The sequence below is a fragment of the Haemaphysalis longicornis genome, unplaced genomic scaffold (genome assembly GCF_048455015.1).
Source record: "Haemaphysalis longicornis isolate Haplotype H1 unplaced genomic scaffold, Haemaphysalis longicornis Haplotype H1 scaffold_10, whole genome shotgun sequence".
Taxonomy (NCBI): Eukaryota; Metazoa; Arthropoda; class Arachnida; order Ixodida; family Ixodidae; genus Haemaphysalis; species Haemaphysalis longicornis.
The window spans coordinates 121897243-121921792 of NW_027526204.1; the positions used below are offsets into that span (position 1 = coordinate 121897243).

At 43.4% G+C, this 24550-nt stretch overlaps 1 protein-coding gene across 4 annotated transcripts in view; it reads left to right on the forward strand.

Annotated features, from left to right (window-relative positions):
* The window catches only part of LOC144159196 (uncharacterized), a 63025-nt gene extending 38601 nt beyond the window's left edge, over window positions 1-24424 (forward strand). For 3 of the 4 annotated variants that reach the window (XR_013320267.1, XR_013320266.1, XM_077690528.1), the window contains 3 exons: window positions 7645-11647; window positions 17990-18214; window positions 21481-24424. Coding sequence is in view for 2 of the 4 variants with exons in the window: in XM_077690528.1 (XP_077546654.1) it covers window positions 7645-7758 (114 nt within the window). In the remaining 2 variants the exon portion in view is untranslated. Of the gene's footprint in view, window positions 1-1085; window positions 1272-7644; window positions 11648-17989; window positions 18215-21480 lie in introns of all 4 variants that reach the window. The other variant, XM_077690529.1, reaches the window with a different exon arrangement.
* Window positions 24425-24550: the final 126 nt, after the last annotated feature.

Below are 24550 nucleotides of genomic sequence, written 5' to 3' on the forward strand. Positions count from 1 at the left end.
AAACACCGTTAGCAGCCTAGAAGTGGTCCAGAAATACATGCAGCAGCACAGGGTGTAATGCGCTAAACCAGAGCGAGGTAGGGGGGAAGTGAAGGCTAATACGCGACAGCGGAGAGTACCACATTGTGCAGTCGATAACAAGCGAAGGGGTGCTGTCAAGAGCACTGGAGGTGTGCGAGAAAGTGTCGGGCCTCGTCAGGTAACGACGCTAAGGTGGTCACCAAAAGCATTCGGAAAGCTTTGCAGCCCACTGTGCCGACTAAATCATGCAGACGTCACGCCGGCTTGGAGGAAGGTGGCGAGCAACGATAGGGCTGTTTATAGGCAACACATGCAAGGCAACTAGTTATTTCATACAGATAAATTTTCGTGTGTCTAGGAATGCACCTTAAACAAATGAAGCTTGAAGGACCACAGGCGTAGCCTGGTGAAGGAAGGCGGGGGAGAAATGGAAGTTGTCCCAGCAATTAAACAAAAGCTTTTAAAGAAAACAAAAAAGCAATTAAACAACACAATTAAAAAACATTCGGTTCCTCTGGATGGAACACATTCAATTGACAGCATTGGGGCCGCTGTCGCTGTTTTAGCCATGCTGTAAGGCTCGCCTGGAAAGGTGATGTTCCTGTATCATCGCTGATCATCTCTTGCTATGCAGTAAACCAGTTAAGTTGTGCCTTTGGCTTTTTGTCGTCATCACCAAAGCAGCTGCTTCTATTCACCATTCGTCCACCACACTACCACTACATTGATAGAGGCGACAGAGCCCAGTTTGGGGACGCCTTCCCCAATTTAACAGTGCTAGGCACCCTCAGCCTGGCAGCACACCTCTCCTATCAATGCCTATGAGTTCGGGGAGGTCACATACCCATAGTCTTTGCCTTCCATTCCATGGTCAAGCACTGTGAGCCAGTTGTTCAGACAAGTTTGGGTCTCCATTGTCGGCAGTGGTGCTAATTTCGACATGCAGATCAGGAGGCTGAGGTGGGACGAAGGCAAAGAAAACTTTGTACAAGTAGTTGTGTTGTACAGGGTTAGAACTGGATAACGAATCTCTCCAGTGGTTGGTACTATTTGCAATACCACAGACCCGAGCACAAGTGGGTTGGAATTACCCACGCCCCGGCTGTGCGTGGCTCAGCTGTGTCCGGAGAAAAGGGCATCCTGGTGGCTGAGCCGAAGTTTTGGACCTTCACGGCCCCCTTCTAGCAGCAACATGCCACTTTGGCCCCCGCTTCCCGCAGACGGTGCCCCTGGTCTGACCCATCCAGGGGGTAATTGGCCAGTCACCTTTTTCTGTCCTCTCAATTCTTCGCTTTCCTATTTGTTTTCATAGCTCTGTCCTGTCATCTCCTTTCTTCCTTAGTATGGTTTTTTAGGTGGCCAAAGTTAACCCTGTGCAAATACATTACTCTCGATTCCAAGCATAAGATTATAGTAGCAAGGTACTATTGGCGTGGGCTTCAAAGTCGCGTTCCCTTCTTGGACTCTGTAGTGGGCAACCAGCCTTGCTACCGAATGTACACTATTCATTATGCATTTATGGGTTCCTTTTTTGCCCCAAGAAAAACTGATCGATCCTTGAAGAAGGGCCAGACTGAAGTAATTAGCATCTAATCAGCTTTACTAGTTAAAACCTTCAGCAAATGCCTTGATACATTTAGAACATTATGTACCTCTATAAAAAACTCTGTGTTTCTCATCGCCAAATGCCTCGAGAGCATTGTTGGCAGAGACTACCACGCACAGAAACTTGCCTCAGGTGACGTGCTGGTAGAAGTACAAAGAAAAAAAACCAAAGTGAAAACCTTCTGAAACAGGACACCCTGGCTCAGCTAAAAGTGAGTCATGCCACATCACAGCCTAAATACAGTCCAAGGCATCATCTCTGAATGACAGTTACTTCATGAAAGGGGAGATGAACTACTGGAAGAGCTAAAAGCCCAAGGCTTAACAGCTGCACAGAGGATAACCGCGTGTCGCACGGGCGAGGAAATTTGAACAAAGCACATTGTTCTGATTTTCAATTGTCCAGCACTTCCTGAATCTGTCCATGCTGCATTTATTGCCTGCCCAGTGCGTCCATACACAGCCGATCCACGAAGGTGTTTCAAGTGCCAGAAGTATGGAGTATGGCCATGGTACTCACTCGTCCTGTGGCCGACCCATCTGCACTCACTGACCACACCAGTGACGATTGCAACAAGCAATAAGTGAAATGTCGACACTGCAATGGACCACGCCCTGCCTTCTCATGTGCATGTCCAGCATTCAAGAAAGGAAAAGAAATCATGCCACAGACTTTGCCACAGGCATGCCACTGGAGCATGCCACAGAGGCATGCCACAAAAATTACACAGGCGCAGCTAGCCGGGGGGGTGGGTCATCATCTTGTGGATGCGGGTACTCAGTGCAGTGAGGCTGACCTGGCCCAGTTGCAGCCCCCACTGTGCAGCAGAAAGTCGCTACTGTGGCTTATGCTGCTGCAGTTCGACCTAATGCTGGGCCAAAGGCCGCCAGCATGACTTCTGTCGAGGTCAGTCATGTTGGCCAGGCTTTGTCTCAAACTCCTGTGCAACAGAAGAAGGGTGCCCCGGTGGCCACTTCTGTTGCAGCTGTGTCCAGTGTTGAGGCTATGGCCTTTAGCACAAACTCTGGCCCCCACGACACTGTTTCACCCTTAGAAACAGCGGTTGAGGCCATTGATGTCTCACCAAGTACGTTTACTGCTGAGACATCACGGGAGCGTCGTGGAGCCACTGGTGGTGGTAAACCGACCAAACCAAAGGCCCGTACGGTTATTGCACCCGCAACTGACTCTGCAGCCAGACGAATCTGTTGAGAGGGGCTCCCAAAACACGGCCCACTAAGGAATAACACTAAAAAAAGTAAACATTCCGTGATCCTTGTTTCTCTTTTGTTGATTTTCATGGCTACCTGCCGCGGTGGCTCAGTGGCTAAGGCGTTGCGCTGCTGAGCACGAGGTCGTGGCAGCTGCTTTTCTGGTAGAGGCAAAAAGCAAAAATGCCCTTGTATGTGAGATTTCGGCGCAGAATAAAGATCCCCAGGTGTTCAAAATTAATCCGGAGCCCTCCACTACGGCGCGCCTCAGCATCGGCGCGTTAAACCCTACATTCAATCATTTTCATGGCTGCTGAAAATGTCATGCACTGGAGTTGTAGGGGGTTGCTAGGCAATCTTGACGATATTTATTACACCCTCTCCAATCACAAACCAAAACTCCTGCGCCTCCAAAAACACACCTGCACTCATCATAGACAAACTTTTTAGCACAGTACATTGTTTTCTGTAAGGACAGACAACACTACATCCACCTGTCTGGTGGTGTTGCAATAGTACTACAAAAAAAAATGAAGGAACCTTGCACTCACGCGCAAGACTTGAATGACGAAGCTATTGTAGGTGAGCGTTGCCGGACACAATTAAGTTTCAGTATCATTGTTTAATTGTATAGTTGCAGTGCTTGGTAGTAGTCATATGCATGGAATAGGTCTTTACAGCGAGTGGTGGATGCAGTCATTCTCAGCATTGTAGACTTGCACCAGCTCTTTGCCATTGACTCGAGGCAGTGCTTGGCGTGATCTGCATGTCGTCTTAGGAAGGATTGGCACACTTGTAGCCAAGTCTCCAATTCATAATGGTTTCTAGAGAATGCAATGGCCGCGGTGACTTCTCCCAAGCAGGTGTATTTTCATCTTTATTTAGCATTAGGGCTGGCATTTTTATTTTACACGAGTGGAAGTGCTTGACAACACTGGAGTTTTTTTTTTTTTTTTTTTTTTTTTTGCCAAAGCTACTTTGTATGTGAAAGACGCTCAGCGGAGCACCGCGGTGTACGTGCTCACGAGCGCATGGCATTTTCTAGCTCCTCTGGGTTTTGTAGCGTAAGCTGCACTGGCTGAGGTTGAGCAGTTTTGCGTGGGCCGTGAAGGGCCGCACTGCGCAAGCTCAAAGAGCATGAGATGAGATGGGATTGGATTGGATTGGATTGGATTAAATTAGATTGTATTGGAAATCCAATTCAATTGTAGTACAGGTGTGTAGAGAATTGGGTCTCCACATTCGCCAGTCTGCGCATTCCACAGGAGTGACATAACCGAAGCAGACGCACTGGCATCTGCTTCGGTCACTGCGCCGGAGCCGCTTGATGGCCTTTTCGCGTGGCTCCTAGAAAGCCGTGCTGCTCATGCCGGATTAGCAGTGACTGGACTGCATTGGATTGGATTGGAAATCGTTTTAGCAGCAGTAAGCATGATAATCAGCTAATCCTAGACAACCAGGAAACCTAAGAATAACCAGCTGAACCTTAGCTCGCGCTACGTATATCCTGGCATAGCCGAATTAAGCCACTGCTAATTTTCGCCAGTGTTTTTTTTGCTAAAGCCACTGTGCGTGCCAAGGACACTCAGCGGTCACCGCAGGGCATGTGCTCACGAGTGCTCAGCATTTTCTTGTTTTCTTGGATATTTTTTCCGGCAACGGCGAACTTGCAGCTTGTACAACAGCTTCGCTGTTTAAATCTGTGGCTTGTCAGTATTACTAGAGTCCTTCAATACTTTACTGCTGCGCAACTCAATGGGAGAGTTTCATATGCTGCGTTTGGGCGCCGCGCGGTGGCGCCACCCTCTCACTGAGGTCACTCCTCGGGCGTCGTTGCGCTGGCTCGAACGGCGGAGCCGCGGCGAGTTGTGTTTGTTTTTTACGGGAAAAAAATGTAACGTGCATCTCGCACTCTTGTGATGCGACTTACGTAGTGCAGCGATGATGCCGAACATGTGTTGTGTCCCGGGATGTCGTTCCTTGTACAGCAATACCAGAGAAAATGTTTCCTTGTTTTGTTGACCGAGCGACGGAGAGCTGCGTGAGAAAAGCACTGTGTGTGAGAATGGAAAAAGCAATGTACCCTTTTGAGAACATCGTGGACCTAGAATTGCACTAGGCTAACTTAAAGCCGGATTTTTGTCATATCAGTCAGGTTGTAGTGGTGCTTCATTACCTGTTTGCAAACTTGTATTTTTTTGCGCTCAGGCTCGCGTGTAAAAAAGCTTTGGGACGTCCTTGTGCTTTTACTTTTCATATTTTCGCGAATTATCCCTTCGGGTTTGTTTTGTTTGTTTTGTAACCGCACGTGGCTGATTCCGGTTTATTATCTGGCGTTTCAACTGGAGCGCCCGTTTACTCTTTTTGTCGTTCGTCCCGTCGGGCAATATTGTTTGATATGGAAAGGGTGCCACCTTGTCGCTAACTTGATTTTTTGTTTTTTCGACAATGCTCTTGATTCTGTTTCCATGGATTTGAAATTCATAACGTTCTGAGAGTAATGCATGCTTAGCAAACGCCGCGCTACTCACTTTATCGATGTTCATCTGTGCATGTCACACTGCGGACTGCTTCTTCGACGTTTGTGTTTCATTCTAGCGTTTTGTAGAGCAGGAGCTCGCTAGCTCGCTGTGTTCAGAAAAGCTTTGCGTCGTTCTTGACTACGCGGCAATATTCTGTTTCCTCCATGTGCTGCACATCGCAGCTCGAAAAAATAATTTTTTGTACGCTGGACCACGCTCTTTTGTCTCCCTTCGTAACATTGAAAGTTTTTGTTGCGTGTGATAAAATCAGTTTTATTGTTCTTTTTTCGCTTCCTGTTTTTGCAAGGATTGCAAAGCGTGGAAGCGAAAAGACACATGGTGCAACATATATCTCTTCGTGTATTGATCCGTCGCGTTTCTGCAGCGTTTTTAGATGTTCTCAAGTATGTACCCACTGATCTAAACGACAATAATATTGGGCTATCTCTTTTAGCGTTCTGTGCATTCCAGAGCAATCAACGGATTCATTAGGCATAGTCTGAACGACGCGTACTTGGTGTATTTCAGTTTTTTGTTTTTGTTGTATTATCGATAGGCTCGCAGCAGTCTGTGACTACGCAGCTACCGTATGTGTGGTATTTGCAGCTTTTGCTTTAAGACAAGAAGCAATAGAGATTTAAAGATCCTTAGACACAACGGCGCAGCGCTTGTGCCAGAGCACGGAGAAGCCGTTGCCGTTCGCAACCGAAGTCTACGGAAATTTACTTTGAAAAATATAACCCCATTGAAGGCAGGCGATATACACAATGACTGGACTATTCATCGCTAACTACTACGAAAAAAAACACACTTATTCAGCGCGCAGACACCAAAAGCAGCGAGCGTTTGCACGCCAAGAGCTGGCCAATACGCCGCACGCGCGGTGCTGGATGCCCTTCGTGCGGCGGTGGCACCTGTAGTGGCGCGCGCGGTCCCTATGTGAAACGAGCGCCGAAGTTTTGTGACCAGTAAAGCATTGAAGGACTCTGGTATTACTTTCGGTTTCAGTTGCGTGCAACGCATCCATGGTTTTGATGTTATCTATGATGGCGTGGTAGTGATACTTCAGGAATCGCTACTGTCTGCTGCTTCCATGTTGTGCTGCAGAAATGGGTCAGATAAACCTTCCAGCACCGATTCTAGCGAGCTAGTATCATTCCATGAGGTGAGTGATGAAGAACAATGATGATGAGGTACACAGTGCTGACCACCCTCACGCCAACTGGGAAACATTTTCTCACACTTTCACAGCTCGCCTGTCTCCTGTTTGTAGCACCTAGTGGATTATAAAACGGCTCCTGGACACGAGGCCGACAGTTGACCAATGAAAAAATCCCGCACGGGATTTGAACCCGTGTTGTGTGAAAACTCGTGTAGTGCTCAATACCGCTTAGCTACGGCAACTTTTTTGTCTTTATTGCCTGGTAGAAATGCTCTTATTAGCAGCTCAGAACACTGCAATCCAAGCAGTGTACAGGGGTAGGCCTCGGTGTACTATGCCTATTTATTCAAGCACAGTGGAAAGCCGGGCTAGAAACGGTTCATGACTGGAACTGCGCACAAAAACCACATAAGGGAAGAGAAGAGAACACACACAATGTAGTTCTCAACTAAATTAGTTATCAGAAAAAAAAAACACACATAACAGGCTCTGTCACATGACTCGTAGGGGCACACGCACACAGGGATTCTGCATAGACGTTACATGTGCAGCGCTGGCATGTTAATGGCTTTACCTAGTAAGGCCAGCGATGGGTTACTTACCGTCGTCTTTTTGTGAAGACTTGGAAGGCTTCTACCAACTCTCTTGACACTTGTTTCTTGTGAGAATATAAAATATCTGTGTTATTGAAACACGGTGTGCAACCACACTCTGAGCAATCAAGGGGTAAGTGAATGAAAAAGAACCGTTGTAGGCTTGACAAAGGCTCTCTTAATCTGATGTTGACATAGTGTCTAGATTGGCCAATATACACATGACCGCATGGTAGAGTACTGTATGGTAGAGTAGAGTACATGCATGGTAGAGTACTGTATGATTGCTGTATGTTGAATGTGCTAATGATATGTGACACACTCGTGGCGTTTCTTTGTGGTATGGATGCATACTGGCATCTAGAGTCAGTAGCCAATTTTACCTTGCATATCCGTGAAAATTTTGTAGCAGCATAGCATAACGCTGGGTGCACAAATGCTGCTGCAGCATGTTAGAGTACTGTACTTTTTTTTTGTTGAGAGTTCAGTTGCTTATACTTGGCGGTACAATGTCCTCCTCTGCTCGCAGGTCTGCATATTTGCCGACGTCTGTGCTCTGCTACTCTCCAAACCGGCTTTCAGTACAGCTTCAGCAACAAGCCTGTGTTGTCTAAACTTTGCTTCATTTATGGTTGCCCTGTGAATTGTGTATGGCCTGTGGACATTGCAATGCAGTGTGCGACGAGCGAAGAAGCTACGTGAAATGGCTGCCTGGGAAGAAAGGCGTAGTGGCTGACGCCCATTAACAAATTAACTGTGCACCGTGGCCAGGCGTTTGTGACAAGTTCGCACTGTAGCTAAAGACGTTTAAAATGAATACCTGCATCCAAGACACCTAATAAGGTTGCAAAGCTCTAAAAACTTGCAAGTACTTTGCAGAGGCCCAGTTGTACATTGAGGACACATTTTTTGCCTTTCGTTATTCAATTTGTGCTTGTGGCTGTTGTCAGTGTTTCATTTTTAATCTGTATTTCTGCCCATGACAACTGTTACCTTCTGGTTGTGTTAATGCAATGGAATGAGTTTACCCTCACAAAAAGTGAGCCGTTCAAATGACTAAACCAATTTAGGCATGTATTTGATTAGAAAGTGCTGCGATGCGGCTTAGCCGGAATGTAATTTATTGGTTCGTTTGTGTCTAGTCTGATGTGGCAGTACTCGAGGCATAGAGCATACAAGTATTGCTGCACATGGCAACAGATTACTCCAGGGTGACGATGGGTTATGCCTTAAGTAAGGCTTGATGTTGGGCTAGTTTGTTTTTGAATTGAGAACACTTTAATCTTACAGGTGACGAACACCGAAATTTAAACTGCAAAACAGGTGAAGTTCTTCGTGTTTGCCCCGTGCAAGTTTAAAATGTTCCTTTTCGTAAAGTTGTGTGGTTTTAGCTCTATGGTGGCAGTTATTGTGGTCTTAAGGGAACGAAAGTGACCCTTCTAATTTTAAGTTACTTTCCGGTTCACAGCACAGCTGTGAGAATATGCTTGATACTTAACGATATCTAAGCATTGTTTTGCTTTGAAGTATGGAACAGATTTGCAAAAGCAGCTCATAAAACACCCAGTGAGGGCAGCTAGTGCAGAGCTGTAGTCCTGGGTCAATAAAAGTACAATAGAGGTATCCATAAGGTGCTTTTCTGGCATTGTATGTACAGCAAGCAAGATCACCCCAGTTAAGTTGTCCCGCACTTTAAAAAGTGCTGCTTTGAATATGTTTGTTGTATGTTTGCAATCCAGTGATGTAGCAATGTTTGTATTTTCTTCAGGAACACTTACCATACCTTTTCTTTTTTGAAAACAATCTAAAACCTTCAGTGGTAATTGTTGCATAAGATTCAATTCTTAATTTTTCCTTCACATGTGTTTCTTCTGCCAAGGGTTACTTATTTAGCTTTGGAGTACTCCTTGTTTGTAGAATTTGTGTTGTTCTAGCGTCTACCTGGTGCCGGGTAAGTATGCAAGTTGACTAATCGGTTAAGGAGAAATCTACAAAATTAGGAGCTCCACCAGATTTGCTCTTTATTTTCGGCCTGTGGGAGAAAGCGAGAGAACTTTATTATCCAAAGGGTCCAAGTCCGAATTGTTTACACAAAAGATATGCAACTGCATTACTTGATTTTGAATCCTGTGGTTTAGTGTATGTAATGGGCACTGGCATGTGCTGTTTAACTCTGGAATGGCCCCCAAGTCAGTTGATGGTGAAACTAAATTTATTGACCTTTGGAAGGGGAGTGGGATGAGGAGGGGAGGCCCAGGCTTCGGCTCAAGGGAATCCGAGTGCCGCAGACGCGGCCTCTGCTCTGCCGATTAACAGGAGCTAGTCCTCAAGGGAGGGGCTGTCCAGGATAAGCCTCCAAGGCCTAGGAATGGGACGGGAAAGTAAGGGGAGTAAGTTTACCATGCCAGTTTAGCAGGCAAGACAGGAAACTAGAAACTTTTAGCCTGCTCAGTTTGGATGAACCTGGAACCTGGGAAAGTCAAGCAGTTGCGTAGTAGTCAGCTCTGCATTCTTGGTAGTTGTAACTAGAAGTTCTACTAACTAAAAGTCATATCTAAAAGTTACCCGCTATCTGCTTAAAATAGTATATAACAGTACAAGAGCAGTTAGCCTGTCGTACCTTCCCGTGTTCTGTGTTGCCACACTATTGCATCATTCAAAGTGAAGATCTCAAAATATTGGAATTTTTACTGACATTGCAATGTGCTGGCCTAATTGACTGATTTTTTTTTTTTTTTTGCAGGCGTCACAAGTGTACCTCTTCGCAGCCAACATGAACATTCCAATCAAGATTTTCAGCTGTTCAAAGAAGCTTTGCTCATCTTTCCGGCTTTAAGAAAATATTAACAGGCCAATCCTGCAAGCAATTTACTAGCGCTTGTCGAGCATTTGACGTGGGAAAAACTGGCGACCAGATCACAGTATTCTGCCTTGAATTAGCAGGGTCTAAGCCAAAATCACAATGGTGCATTCGTGTTTTGCAGATGTATCGTAATTTTTTGGTTAAGTTAGCGGCTATATATTTCGGTGGTATTAGGGGGAATGGCACGGGCTGAAGTTATTGCATATAAAATGCTTACAGGATATTTGTGGCCTTTTTTTGCTGCCATATTTTAAAAAAATTACTGCTCTATACAATACGCACTTTTTCATCGTGCATTTAATCATTCTTTGCACGTTTTTATAGTCTTCCGTTTATTGCCAAGCATCATCAATGTTCTTGTTTTTTTTTTGTTTGAGTGTGCAATCACTGATACTGTATTAACCTTTTACCGGCCATCAGTCTTGTCAGAAAGATTAGTAATATACTGTTGTACCAGACAGCATATGTAATATATGAAATATCAGAATGTGCACAATTGTAGTTAAATTTATTAGGTGCCAATCCTGTCTGGGACAGCTTGCACCTGTACATTTTTGTTGAGCCAGCTCGTGAAGCCTTTTGGGTAAAGTTTTCGTTGATTGGTTGAGATATTAAAGTGAGCTAGCACACAGTGATAATCAGGCATTTGGGTGCTTTGAGTTTACGTTGACATTGTGAAGCTGCGTTGTCCCAATTTATATGAGCTTTTCCACAATTCTTTGGTTTAGGAGTTTGTTTCCAGCACAGCAAAAAATGGGCAGAGCATTGGATTTTCAAAAGTAGTATGTGACGATATCGGGTTGAAAGCAACGAAAACAATATGAAGGCTAAGTTTGTGACCGCGGCATGACTTTTGAGTTAATTGAGTTGGCCCGCCTATCTGTCTTTCTGCATGTGTGACACTGCTTAAGATGCTTGTTTTCTAGCCGACTATCACAGTTTTGTGAATTGCATAGCTTTGAGTTACGCTGAAATTTTGGCATTATTTCAGTTGCAAAGGTGGCTGTGCCTTTCTTGTCAAAAACAACTGATTCTTGCAGTAGAGTGAGCAAATAAATTCGAATGCTATTTTGGTCATTATACCTTAAGCCCTAATAGCTTAAACATTGTACGAAAAAAGCTAAACTTACTGTTGTCGCGAGACTACTGACATGATGTTCCTTCTAAAAAAGTTCAGCTGTACTGCGTACTGTTTGGCATCATTTATTATTTTATTTTTGCATTTACATCATGACACACTGCACCCATGCTGAACAATCAGTTGCCTTTGTTCTGGTTCAATCCGAAATGACAAGGCTTTGCTATGTACATATGGTCTTTTGAGCTTCCTGATTATGTAGTTTTTGCACATCTGTACCAGTTCACAGTCGTTGGACGTGTCAATTGTTTTTTCTTTGTGATTCAGCTCAAGAGCCTGAAGAGTCGGACCTCCTGCAAGAATCCACTCAAGGCCAAGTGTCTGACAGTCTTGGTGGCGTGCAGACTGACTTAAGCAGACCTGAAGTCGGAGGTGGCAATAGTGAAGATGACTTTGAACTCCTGGAACGAGAAAAATCAAACAACGTTACGTCATCACAAGTACCCACAACAAAGACATACTGCTGCTACTTGTGCCCATACGAATCAAAGTACCAGAGTAACCTGATGAGGCATCAAAAGACTCACACAGGTGAGAAATTGTTTTGTGTGGCTTGCCATTACCTGTTGCCACAGGAGCCTTCGTAATGTGCACTCTTGCAAAATTTATTCGTAATGTGTGATACCTCTTGGTATTGCAAATAAGTTGGTATTGCAAATTTAAGCATTGTATTTTCTGCATATGTCCTATAAAAGTTGTTAAGGGCTACAGTTTAGAAAGTATGCCTCCCTCTTAGAAAAAAAAAATCTGCAGTGTTGCATTTCTGAAAATTGTAATGGCAGCGTGTGCAGCCCTTTATTTTCCTTGCCGTTATATCCAAAGGCAAAATTTTGGCATAGCAGAGCGTGTTTGTCTAAGCTATTAAGATGGAGAAAGAAAGAGGCAACATTACTGAGAATGTGTAACAGTAGTATAAATGACATAAGTGTGTTCCTTGGCAAAGATTTAAGTTAGAATTATACGCGTCACATTCAGAAGTGAAATGAATCTAAAACAAATGCCAAATTCTTTTTTTTTTTAATTTTAGGTGTTGCTACATGTATTTGAAAAGCAGAGCAGATGGATGCGGTGCTATATTATAGGAAAAAGGCCATACAGATAACAACAAAGCATCAAGGACATAAAAAAGTAGAAAAAGGAAATAAGTCAATGATGCAAAATTGGTTAAATGGAATTTGTGTTCCTGTAAAATTTAATTTTTTTGGATAATATTCCCCAATCACATTTGTTAGTGAACACTCTTAGTGATGTTGACAGGGAAGAAAAATGTAATGGGTGATTTCAAGAACAATAAAAAGGAGAAATTGCTTTAACAGTCGTACGTGCAACAAGGTGCTCAGCATAAAACATACGGGGACGATTGAGGCGCAAAGACAGCAAAGTTTTAATACACTAGCAATTAGGAGAGAAGTAAAGTTTGGCCAAGCACATATGGTGCGGAGAATAGACAAACAGTAGACCACCAGGGTTACAATGGTTGTCGAGAGGCAGGGCAGAGTAGGGGGAGGCAGGTGTGTATGTGTGGGTGTCTGGCAATTACAGGATCATGTATGCAAGGCAATTTTTGGAAGGTTCTGCCACTGCATGTTGCTAGCCAGAATAGTCTCAGCTGTGGTAGTGCACCTGTCGGATCTTGTGCCTTGGCAGTGGCTGTAGAGAGATCAGGAGTGGAAGGCAGGTGAGCGTGGAAGAGCCAGCAAGGGGACAGCTGGGAGCGGGGCTAGGGCCACCCTGGGTGCATATGGTTCTGTGCTGTGGCTGTTGGCAAGCCACAGAAGTGATGTACAGAAACTGTAATCGTGAATTGAGTGTGCATGGTTACGAACCTCACGAGATAAATGGAAATAAGTATCTTGAAGATGGTACTTTAGGACTGCTTGCCTTGTCGTAGAGGTTATGGAGACAGCACTGGTCGGGTTGTACTTCATACATCAGTCAAAAAGGTGGTCCATAAGCTGTTCAAGCTTTTGGAGGTGTGTGATTCATGCCTACCATATAGAGGGGGGCTGCGTTTTTGAAGGGATCACGGGAAAGGGGCTTGTAAATTTTTGTACATTCAAAGTTTCCGTTGTGTGCACATTTGCTAGCATTAGCTTTTTGGAGTGCCTGGAAACCCGTCGATATAATGTACAATGTGTTTTGTTGGTAGTATGCCTGTTTCACAAGAATTTCAGGAGAGTGTGGTTTGGGTGACTTTGGGTGATTTTTCAAGTCAAGGTAGCAAAGCCATATTGTAAGTGCATCCAGATCATGAAAGTGGCCGGGTCCAAAGCTTGGCCTTTTCAGCCCGGTTTATGCTTGCGTGTCCAGGGATGTAAATTACTATAGCAAGAAGCGGGGTATGCGTGCATGTGAGGAGGCCTGAAGTGTTATGAAAAAGCATAATGACAAGCTTCAAATTTATCCCTGTGTGCTTCTGACGTAATTACTTAATCTGGACATCAGCTGATAAAAAAAAGAACTTATGCTTTAGCCAGAGTTTCCGCGCACACATTACATTCACAGCAATATAACCACTGAGAAGGAAATGTAGACAACAGAAAACTGCGTGGCCAAACAGGCTGGAAAATTTTTCTTGCCTAAGCAGCAGTAAAACCAGGCCGATTGTAAAAAAATTTGGCTTCTATAAGCACGTGGTTCTTATAATTTTGGACAAGCGAGAAATGAATGTAGTTTTCAGAAAAAACTCATTTAAACCACTTTTCATGCAAGCAGCCAAAAGAAGCTTTGCTTCATTTCAGGTTACTCATAGCGACCTTTGCACTGTTGCATTTATCTAGAGGGGTTTATTGCAACCACGTATCCGTATTATACATATTCATAAGCTGAATTCGGCTTTATGACTGCGGATATGAAACACTACCAACAGTATTAAAAGACAACATCCGGACAAAACAAAAACTTTCACATGAAAATTTTTCGAATCTCTTTATTCTGACTTCACTTTAAATGCTTAGACAACCAATTTTTGTGGAGTGCATTTTCTTTATTATAAATGAAAGGGCTTTTAAAACACCTTAACAAGAAACGATTTTGCTGTTAGTGCCCTAGAACCTTTTGAATTCGCAATTTTAGATCTACCTAAAAGGAATTCTGGCAACTATGACACTGAGCCATATTGCAGTACTTCTAACTTCACATGATATTAAAAGAGGTATTTAAAAACTTGTCCCCAGCTAAAACAACAATAATGTGCAACCTTTCGTATTCCTTCATGCGGTTAGTAAATCACGCATTGAAATCGACAGATTGTTTGGACGTGTAAGGTATTGTCGCACTTAGACAGTACATGTTGCCACATTTCAGACTTCACAAATGTTTGTGCAAAATAAAATTATTTCCGCCTGTTTATCTAGAAATACCTTGGTGTTACCCTAGTAAATAAAACACCAGCTTTTATATGAGCTGAAGGACATGCAGTCCACAAAAATCGGTTGTCTGCAAAGGAGACATGAAGAGAAAATACGTTTGCCTTTGCTTAATTTCAGGCTTTAACAACCTTTTAAGAACATGAATCTGAAATATTGTCATGATTCATTGCTTCTTGACTTTAGGAGACATCTTTGAAATACTCATTTTTAGGCACATCCCAAGCGACTATGCAGTACCTTCGGTCAGCAGTGCAACTAGCAGTGGTCTCATGCTGTGAATGTTCGAAAGTTAAATGTCCTTTCTGTATATTATTTTGTACCGCTGTTAACTTGATAGCTTAAAAAATGCATCCTTTAGTGGTTGCAATATAGTTTTCTATCCACGTGACAGGTGGCGCGATTACTTTAGTTCTCTGGCAACTATTGTGAAAGAACTCAGGCCTACTGGCTGTTCATACACATCTTCCCTGCTGAAGTTCACGAGGTTTTTCCGAATTGTCTTTGGAATTTTACCTTAGTCGCATCAGAAGTACAAAGCTGCTCAATAAAAAAAGCAGTTATACTACGTGTGATTGAAATGACTGTCGTCAGGCCAGCCTGAGGTCGATTTGGATACTTTATCTGCTCCACCACAGACTTAAAGAGCACGCATGACCAAAAAATGCCACATAAAATCTGGTCCGTATTTGTAGTTTAGCACTTCAGCTTGTTTTTATAAATTCTGTCTACCCAGAGCTTTAACCCCCAACTTACTGTTGAATACTTCAGAGTTATTTTAATTTTTATACTAAATGTTCCTTCGATAAATGTGTTTGTGCAGTAAATTCCCATTTTAAGCTTTCGGTCATTTATCTCGTCAGGTCAGGAAATTCATGTTCACGTCTCTTACATTAGAGTCTATGTGAGACTCTAATCCACCTGTCACGTGGATAGAAGACATCGCCAAACTTGATCAAGAATACCGGCCAGCAGAATGAAAGTTTAGACTAGTACGAAACAGAGGAAACAGTTTACAGGTACTTAGTTTATGGTTTTTGTCTGGGAATTCGGCCATGTTGAGCAACCATACCAGAAGTTGGGCTCACCTGTTCAGCTGAGAAAGAATTTCATCAGGGCGCCAATACTTTAGCTGTGTCTGACCATTTGTAAGCCCACTTTATGCCGATAGTAGTGCAGGCAATGGGGAGTCATGATTCGCTTCTTAACCCTTTGATGCCTGGTGTTTCTGAGGGGCAACAACTGAAAAAATATTATTTCTCTCGCACTTTGTGGTTTTTTCGACACTTAACACCCTCTATCGACAGACAAAGGATCCTGAACCTTTAAAAATTAAAGAGAGGGTGGTGCATACTTCCGTGTGCTTAAAAAATATTGTTTACACGTGTCAACACGCATCCAGCCTGGGTGGCTCAAAGGGCTAGTGACAGGTAACCGAAATTGTGCAATTCCGTTATTACAAGTGATACAAAATACAAACTTTACATTATTGCCTTCATTTGAACCATAAATCATGGCGATCAAGGTTGCTTTCTTGTTCAACTGATATCATCGTCACCAGCCTATCTACGCCCACTGCAGGGCAAAGGCCTCTCCCATTATTCTCCAATTACCCCGGTCCTGTGCCAACTGTGACCAATTTATCCCCAGAAACTTCTTGATTTCATCTGCCCATCTAACTTTCTGCCGCCCCCTGCAACGCTTGCCTTCTCTAGGGATCCACTCTGTTACCCTTAATGACCAGCGGTTATCTTGCCTTCATATTAAATGGCCTGCCCACGTTCATTTCTTCTTAATCGCTACTAATATGTCCTTAACACGCGTTTGTTCCCTGACCCACTCCGCTCACTTCTTGTCCTTCTAGCCTGATATATGCACAGCCAGTGCCCAGTGTTTGGTAGTGTTCATCCTCATGAACCAAAGTTTTTTCAAACTTCATAATTGTGATGTCGGAAGTCGTTTTAGATCATTAAAACTCACACGCTTAATCAAAATAATAAAGTTTTGGGCATCAAAGAGTTAACATGACGTCACTTGGCAACTTGCATTTGAATTTGAAAAACCTTTATTTCTCGTCTAAGCAAGAAGAGACTGGGTCTAAAGGCATAGACGGCCTGACAGAGGTCCTCAGCCCCACAATGACTTCAGGAGTAAAGCTTCAGATAAACCGCAACAGCATTTTTTCTCATTTTCCAATACTGGGCAACGAAATGGCTATACATGAGCTAAATGCTCTCGCAATGCAATTTTTTTTTTTTCGAAATCTCTTCACGACCTCATTAAGCTTTTAGATATGCTAGAGCTTTGTTTTGCAATCACAGGAGCTGACAGCTATGAGCTGCGATCCTCACTGATGCCTGCCTAAAGGGCAGTTTGGAATGTGAGCAATACATGGGGAATGTCTGCAAAATTTGCTGCGTTGATTCATCAACACCGAGCGAAAGAACAGAGGACGACAAAGTGTGGGGACAGGGGTGATAAGCAAAGCTGTTGGAGCACGTGTGAAGACGGACACGTCAAGCCAGGCCCAGTTGACACCAAATTCACGGCAGTGATCCTTGCTAGGAAGACACATAGTCAAAGCGGTGCCGGCTGGGTTCTCTGTCCCTCATGTTTGTAAGGGAGAGGAAGTAGGCGCTCGTGTTCTTAAAGATCCACCGACGGGTCTTCCAATAATTTTTAACATCCATGAGTGAAACTTAAGCATAAACTCATGGATGAGCACCAACTAGCTCGTCTCTCCATTTTGCTTCAATTTTTAACAGTGGGGATGTTCTAGGTCTGGCTCTGATTACAGTGCCTGCTGCTGTTGCGTCCTGCACTCTGGAGCAGGTTTCTCCGGTGAGCAGAAACCAGTTCCGTGTATAGAAAAAAAAATCATTAAAAAATTGAAAAGGTCCTAGGTCCTTCATGCTTTGATATAAGGCAACTTCTACAGTCCCTGGAAAATGTCTTCCCAGTAATGCATCTGTATTTAAAGGTGAATCCAACTTTAAGGAGATCAGTGTAAGCTTTGTAAGCAAGCTTTTCTACATTGTGTTGCACAGTGAAGCATGGCCACCTATGGAGGGAGTATGATTGCAGAAAACGAGTCTTAACTCTTGTATTATTTAAAGTATTCCGAAACAATTAATATGACAATTAGCCGCTTATACGACTCTACTATTATGCCAAGTTTCAGTAAAGTTTTAAGCACTGCATAATTATGGTTTGCTCTCAATACATGACCATCTACAAAGGGAGTATAGCTGCAGCAAACGGCTGTGTTTTACCATAACTCTCCATAAACAAATTAAGTGACAATTAGCCACAATTGCAACTCTAACATACAAACCACAGCTTCGCTGGTGATTCTGCTTCGCAGAGTGGAAAGGCACTGAATTTCTTTGTGATTCGTCTGCACGGGGTTTTTCATTTTAAAGAGGTGTGGCACTGAATTTAATGTAAAAAAAGCAATGGAAGAAAATCTCTTTAAAAGATTTGATGCATGATCACTGCTTTTCAGCTCATCCAAGCCCTGCAGTTGACAGCTCTGGTGACCGCGAGACGGGGACACACACACGCAATAATGGCCAAGGTGCTAGGAAAGAAGGCGAGCTAATGAGGCCAAGAGCAAAGAAGCGTTCTGGTGTCAATAGACAAACCAAAAGGTTTTGCTGCCGTCATTGCTCGTTCAGGACCAAGTACAAGGATGCCCTCAAAAGACACGTCAACTTCATTCACTCTGAAGGTATCTGTCTTCATAATGTATTTGAATGTTGGGAACATTTATTGAGCTGTTCTGCGAGAACGGTTTTTCAGTCTAGGGATCTATGGAACAATCGGGCCCTTTCACCTTGGACACCAAAATAAGCTGGGCCTCCAGTGTAAGTTGGTGGTCAAGTGCCCAAAGAGAGGGAAGGTTTGAGTTTTGCGCACACCCTAGGATGATGTGACGTACAGTGCCTGGTTAACAGCAGCATTAACATGCTGAAGAACATCGGTTAAAGTACATAGATTGGATTTTGGTTAGGAGAGAGTGTTGGTCTGAAGCAAACAGTTGTTTTGTTTTCCTTGGTATGTTTTGGATGTGTGGGAGTAATGTTCCTAGGTCAATCTAATACAGCAAGATTTTTTGGGAAGTGACCAATGAGAGAACACTGGTAAATCTTTGACAGCCTGGAAGGTAAGGGCACAGGCTTGCTGACAAGCAAATGTGTTGCCCATCAATAAAGAGTGGGCTGGTGTTCGTACAGTCAACTGCCTTTTCAGGTTGATGTTGCATGAGGAGCTTTTGAGTAGAGGAGGCTACCTTCCCCGCCAGGAAGCTTTGACATGGAGCTTGTGAATCAGTGGTTATGGGGGATGAGTGGGAGTGGATAATGGCCAGGGTGGTGCGTACTTCAGCTACTGGCTCACAAAAACTCATTTAAACACAAGTGATAATTGCATACCTGCCGTAGATGAGTTCCTAAGCTTCGCTTCTGGCTTGGTGCCTCTGGGGGTGTAGGCCTGTGAGCATATATTTCGAGATTGGGTGAACACAGATGTGGCACCTTCTAGTGCAGGGAGGGATTGAGAGAGGATGGTTTGAGGGATCGGAATATTAAATACGGCTTGGAGTAAGGTGACGCCAGGTTGCATATGGATGAGGAACAGGTGGTTTGTGAAGCACAGGTGCTGGCTGGAGAGTTGGCCCAGGATGAGTTCAGATACCATGTTTCGTAGCTGAAGTTGCAACAGATGAGTTCTGGATGTGGCTACAGGTAGGCTTAGGGCTTAACAGGATTCGTGGATGAGGTAACGCAGAACATGGAAATTTCCCTTTGGAAAGATGAGGGGATGAGTAGGGGGCGGGCGGGGAAGAGCCCAAATTAGGTAGATGAGATCTTGCTTCCTGCTTCTGTTATGATTGGATGCACGGAATAGCATGTGGGTGACTTTATTAAAGGTCGTGCAGAGTTTGGATAATGTTCAATCATTTCGTGTGTTAGCCTGCTTAGCAATCCCAAAGATCTTGACAGATGGGCTGGGCCAGATAATATGGGAGTCCTGGGGAGGGCGAGGTTTGAACGATCAATAGTGCAGATTTGGATGGATTGAACTTGTTAACTGAGGCTGCATAGTAATAGAGAGGGTATCTGGCTTGTTGTAGGACCTCTTAAATCAAACCGGAAGAACCAGTGTTGCTCTAGATCATAATATCTGCATATATAGTGTGATGTACGTTTGGAATGATTTGGAGTTGTGGTAAGTTAGTAAAAGCTAAACTAAAGAGGAACGGAGGGAGGACTCACTCTTAAGGTGTGCCTCAATCCGCTAATGTGATTGGTGCAGATTTCAGGTCTCCCATCATTATAATAGCTCGTCACTAAGTGAGAAAATCAGTGATATAGTTGTGGTTCCATTGGCGCAACCTATGGTATTTAGACGGGAAAGGATGGCTGAGTAAGATACATTACCAAGTACCGCTTTAAGCTCAAGGTCCAAAATAGCTTGGGAGAATTGTGTGTAACGGAGTGGAGGACTTTTCTTTGAGGTGCAGAACAATCTTCCGAGGGCCGAGGTGTTTCCTAAATCCATAAGTTATGTCGGAAGGGACCCCCAGGCTTCTAGGTAGGGCTCGAGACGGAGTAATATTAATTCAACAAATTTACCCACACAAGACGTAAGCAAAGTGGGCCAGAGATTGTCAAGATGCGGAGATGTCATAATGATAAGAATTGATTACAGAATTTGTATTCAGACTGCAGAGAGCCTCACATTATGTGTAGTTTCGCAAACGACGCTTTGCTGTGTGAACAGCTTTCAGGCAAACGGCATGTTGAGCAGGTGTTTTGAACCTTCTGCACTGGCCTTTTATATACATTGGCAGAAAGGTATATTCATGACTACCAATTATACTGGGTGATAAGAAAGACTCAATCTTGCAAATTCTTATTACCTAGAGCCATTTATTTTGCAATAATGTTATCTTTGGCCGCAGAAATGCAGGGCAGCTTATGAACCTTTTCCATATTCTCCCCACCAGCTTGGCTGTTCTGTTTATCCACAGTGCAGGAGTCTTATTTTAAGTTAACTGGAGTGTTTCTTATGCAGAACCAAACAGGTACGGTACAGTTCTGTTTAGGCTGTTTGTGTTTACTTAGAGTTTACTGTGCCCTCAAATCGTGCATTTAGGAGTGAGTAATAACATCATCATGATTAGCACCCTGTGTGTCGGGTCCTGCAAAGGGAGTGTTGAATTGAGATGAAAGAGTTTATTTGAAATGCAAGAAAACTGAAAAACAGGACGTAGACCTAAGAGACACAAGGCTCAAGGTGTAGTGCTTTCAGGTGCCTTAAATATACATATCTGAAAGGAAGCGTGGATGAGAGGCAACATGATGTGCTTAGTCAACGCTGCATTTGTCTACTAAGCTGTCATACTGTTCTTAGTTTTTTTATGTTTTAACATGCGCCAACCAGCTCACTTGCTTTTTATTCTGAGGTTTTTTTTACTGGGAGTGATGGGAAAGCCATCAGGCCGAGTTTGGTTAACTAAGAGGCAACGAGGGGGGGTTGACTTCCTCGCTGACTTGTCATTTGAACAGTCGAGGTGAGCCAGCAGGGCATAACATGACCCCTTCCATGAAATCTTCCTGCCTACACAACTTCTTTCAGTTGATGGTGGTTGGCAGAAAGATGTTCTCTTGAAGGAGGGCCTAGAAGGCACTTGTGGGTGCCTTAACTGACACAAAGCACCACTGCGAATTGATTAGGTCGAGGTAAGCTAAGCCTGTCAGGCAACTCAACCCACAAACTCAATTCGCAATCATGGGTAACTTGTATATGCGAGTGTTTGTCACGGTTAAGTTACAATGCCGTATTGGTACATTTCAATAGCAGTCAATGCTTTTATGAAAAAAGAGGTAGTGTTTTCTTGTGCAACTCAGGCTGATGAATCCATCAGCTTTTACGAAACAGTAAAAAGGTTTCTCACCATGTCCGAAAGTAATTTTTGTTTCTCTGGTGCAGCAACCAGCCGTGATGCGCCAACCACCCGCAGCTCTGCTGGAAACGATGCAAGTGAAAAGCCATTTGTGTGCGAAAAGTGCCAAAAACGGTTCACTCGGAAATCCCGCTTAAATGAGCACAAGCACACCCACACAAAGCGATTTAAATGCACCTACTGTGGACATCGATTCGCTCACAAACGCTTTTTGGTTTATCATCACGAGCGTGAACATACGGATGAAAGCTCTTTGAGTCAATCACAGACTCCCCGTGGATGAAAGGCTGTATAAATGCTCAATTTGCTCACGTGGCTTCATTCGAATGCACCGGTTTAACAGGTACTATTGTTCTTTTGGAGCTGAAAAACCAGCTACCCGATGGAAAATATTAACCAGCAAAAAGTTCATTTTTTTACGTGGCAACCTGCTCGGCAAGCATATTTGTGGGTACAGTTTAAAATTCAGTGTAACCAAGTTAAAAATCAGCACAAACTCTAGTTCGTTCTGTTTAAATTTTATTTTCAGCATGCGTAAACAATACTAGTTGCCATTTGTAAGCTTTACTCATTCACAGAAGCTTTGGAAGTAATCTGTGACATTGACCGGAGCAGCTGGCATGTCATTTCAGTGCTTCTAAATGAGAAATGAGCCATCTAAAGTGGAATTTGCTCTCCTCTCTTCTCCAACTTAGATATTGAAAAGAAAGAGCACATTTGTGTCAGATGTGGTGGAGTCGCGTCGGGCAAGGAGAAAAAAAATGTAGGAGGTGACATTATATCACCCAGCCAGCCTTCGTAGGGAGCCTCTATTGAAGCTGCTCCCTTTACTCTTCGCCTTTCCAAAGCCAGTGCTCTGCCAGTATTGTGACCCACAATGCATTTTTCAATGTACCTTCATACCTAAAACCCTGTGGCAAGGCTAAAGCAGTGCCTTTTTTCCAATTGGAAACAAAGTGGCTCACTCATTTCATATTTTATTGCTAGGCTTCACAATTGTTGTGGCGTGTCTTTCCCAATCCGTTCCTCTGTAGCATCAGATGTCTGTAGTCACATGGTAACCATAACTGCCCCTTCAATTGGCACACCTCGGCAGATTGCTCCACAAGTTCTTACTACCAGTGTTGTGCCAGTAACAATAAATGCTGTTTGCGTAACCAGTAAACAAGGTGGCAAGGAAAAAACTAGGGAAGGTTCTGATCACAAAGCACTGGTGGTATTTCGTTTACTTCTGCCATTGTGGAACAAGTTCTACCAAATGTCAAAAAAAAAAAGACGAAAGCCCTTGTCTTCTATGGTTTTTGATGCCTTGACTCAGCAGCCAGATCGCTCTCCTTGTTTGAAAGATTACGATATCTGAAAACCAATGCCATGCATTTTCGTAGCATCAAGCAGTTCTGATTCTTTACACTTTGCACGGGATCTTGCGGAGCAGACAATGCATTCCCAAAGTGTTAGTGAAACAACCATGTGGTAAAGCGTGCTTTTGGTGTGTTTACGTGATCTCAAGCCTTGCAATACAGTAATAGTTCATTAATTCAAACCGCAAGGGGAAGGCATCTCAGTTACAATTTACTAAAAGTTTGAACGAGGAAACAGCACAAAGCAATTGAAAGCAGTAGAGCATCTCAACACTTAGACGCTTGAAAACATCCATGTGTGATCACAGTCTTGTCTTTTATCTGTGAGTCTGTCTTATCCATGAAGGTGACAACCAGTTCTTTCTGCTCTCACACGCAGAAACCCTCCTCTTTGCCTTCTCCAAAACAATAAGAAACAGGTGGCCTTGAATTTGGTCATGACTTCCGAGTGGACGGCTGTTCTGGCTCTTTGTCCTTTGCCTTGTTGTCACTGGCAGTGGCAGGTTCTGCGCTTTTGACCTGAGATATGATGTGCCCATCTGTTGGCACTCCACACACCACTGCACTTGTGTCCACATGGATGTAGTCCACAAAGGATATGTCTTTCAAAACCTATGCCATAGGGGTTTCAGTTCGCATGGTGACGAAAAACAGCACTTAAACGAGGGCATAAACAGGAATGCACAAACATGGGCACCGTTTGTAAACTTCTTTGTCATAATATGCAGAACCAACCAGCCAAAGTGCAAACCGTAGAAGGTTTTAAATCTGTTTCATTTGATTTTACCTACACTCTACGGTCTGGAAGTTACGCAGCCTCATGTGTGAGCAGCTGGTTCATTTTCTTGCTATTTGTCAAGCGCCAAGCCACCAATGCTGGGGCGTGTAGTTCAAATTATCCGGAGTGGAACCTACAAGTGTTCTAATTAATGGCTTTTTGGCAATTCAAATTATACATAAATTTGAATCAGTGAGCGAGTTTTTACTGTATATTAAGAATTATGCGTGTACATTAAATCTATGCCATCCAAACAAAAAAACAGATCGTCATGTGAGCAATTTTTGCAGAGCTGCAAGTCATCTTGCTTCTTATAGCAAAGATTTTCATGGTTCCAACAGCATGTTGAACAGACTGTACTCTAGTGTAGAAGTTCGCTATGCTGGGGTTTAACTGCAGTCATGAGAAATTTGTCCATGTTACCTCTAGTAGTAAGGCGAGTTTCCCTTGATTTACTTCTTTTTTTGAAAGCTTTGTTAGCCTTTATATAATTAACACCATTTGTATGTTAAACATTTCTATAGTCTCAAAGTCACTTGCATGTACGCTGGTGGTGGTCTATACTTCGATCTATGTTCATAATAATAAAATGTTACTGCTTGTGTGACTGATAATGTTTGAAAAACTTACCAATGTTTTGTCTAGCAAGACTCAGTTGATTTAGTCATTTTTTTTTTTAATTTTTGTCTGCCTGAATGTATTCAACGGCATGCTTACAATGTTTATTTTGTTCAAACATTCATGTTCTAATAATATTCTCTTGATGTATATTGTTTGTTGCCTTTACTCTGGTGTAAGATCACACCAATAAAATCTCGTGGTTTGTCTGAATCCTTTTTATACCTGTTGGTGGCAAGTGTACGACTGGCCTACTTCGCCTACGGTGTAGCTGAAGCATCTTCAATGCCTAAATACTCAGTGTTCTACCTAGCAGCTTTCATGCGAAAATCGTACAAA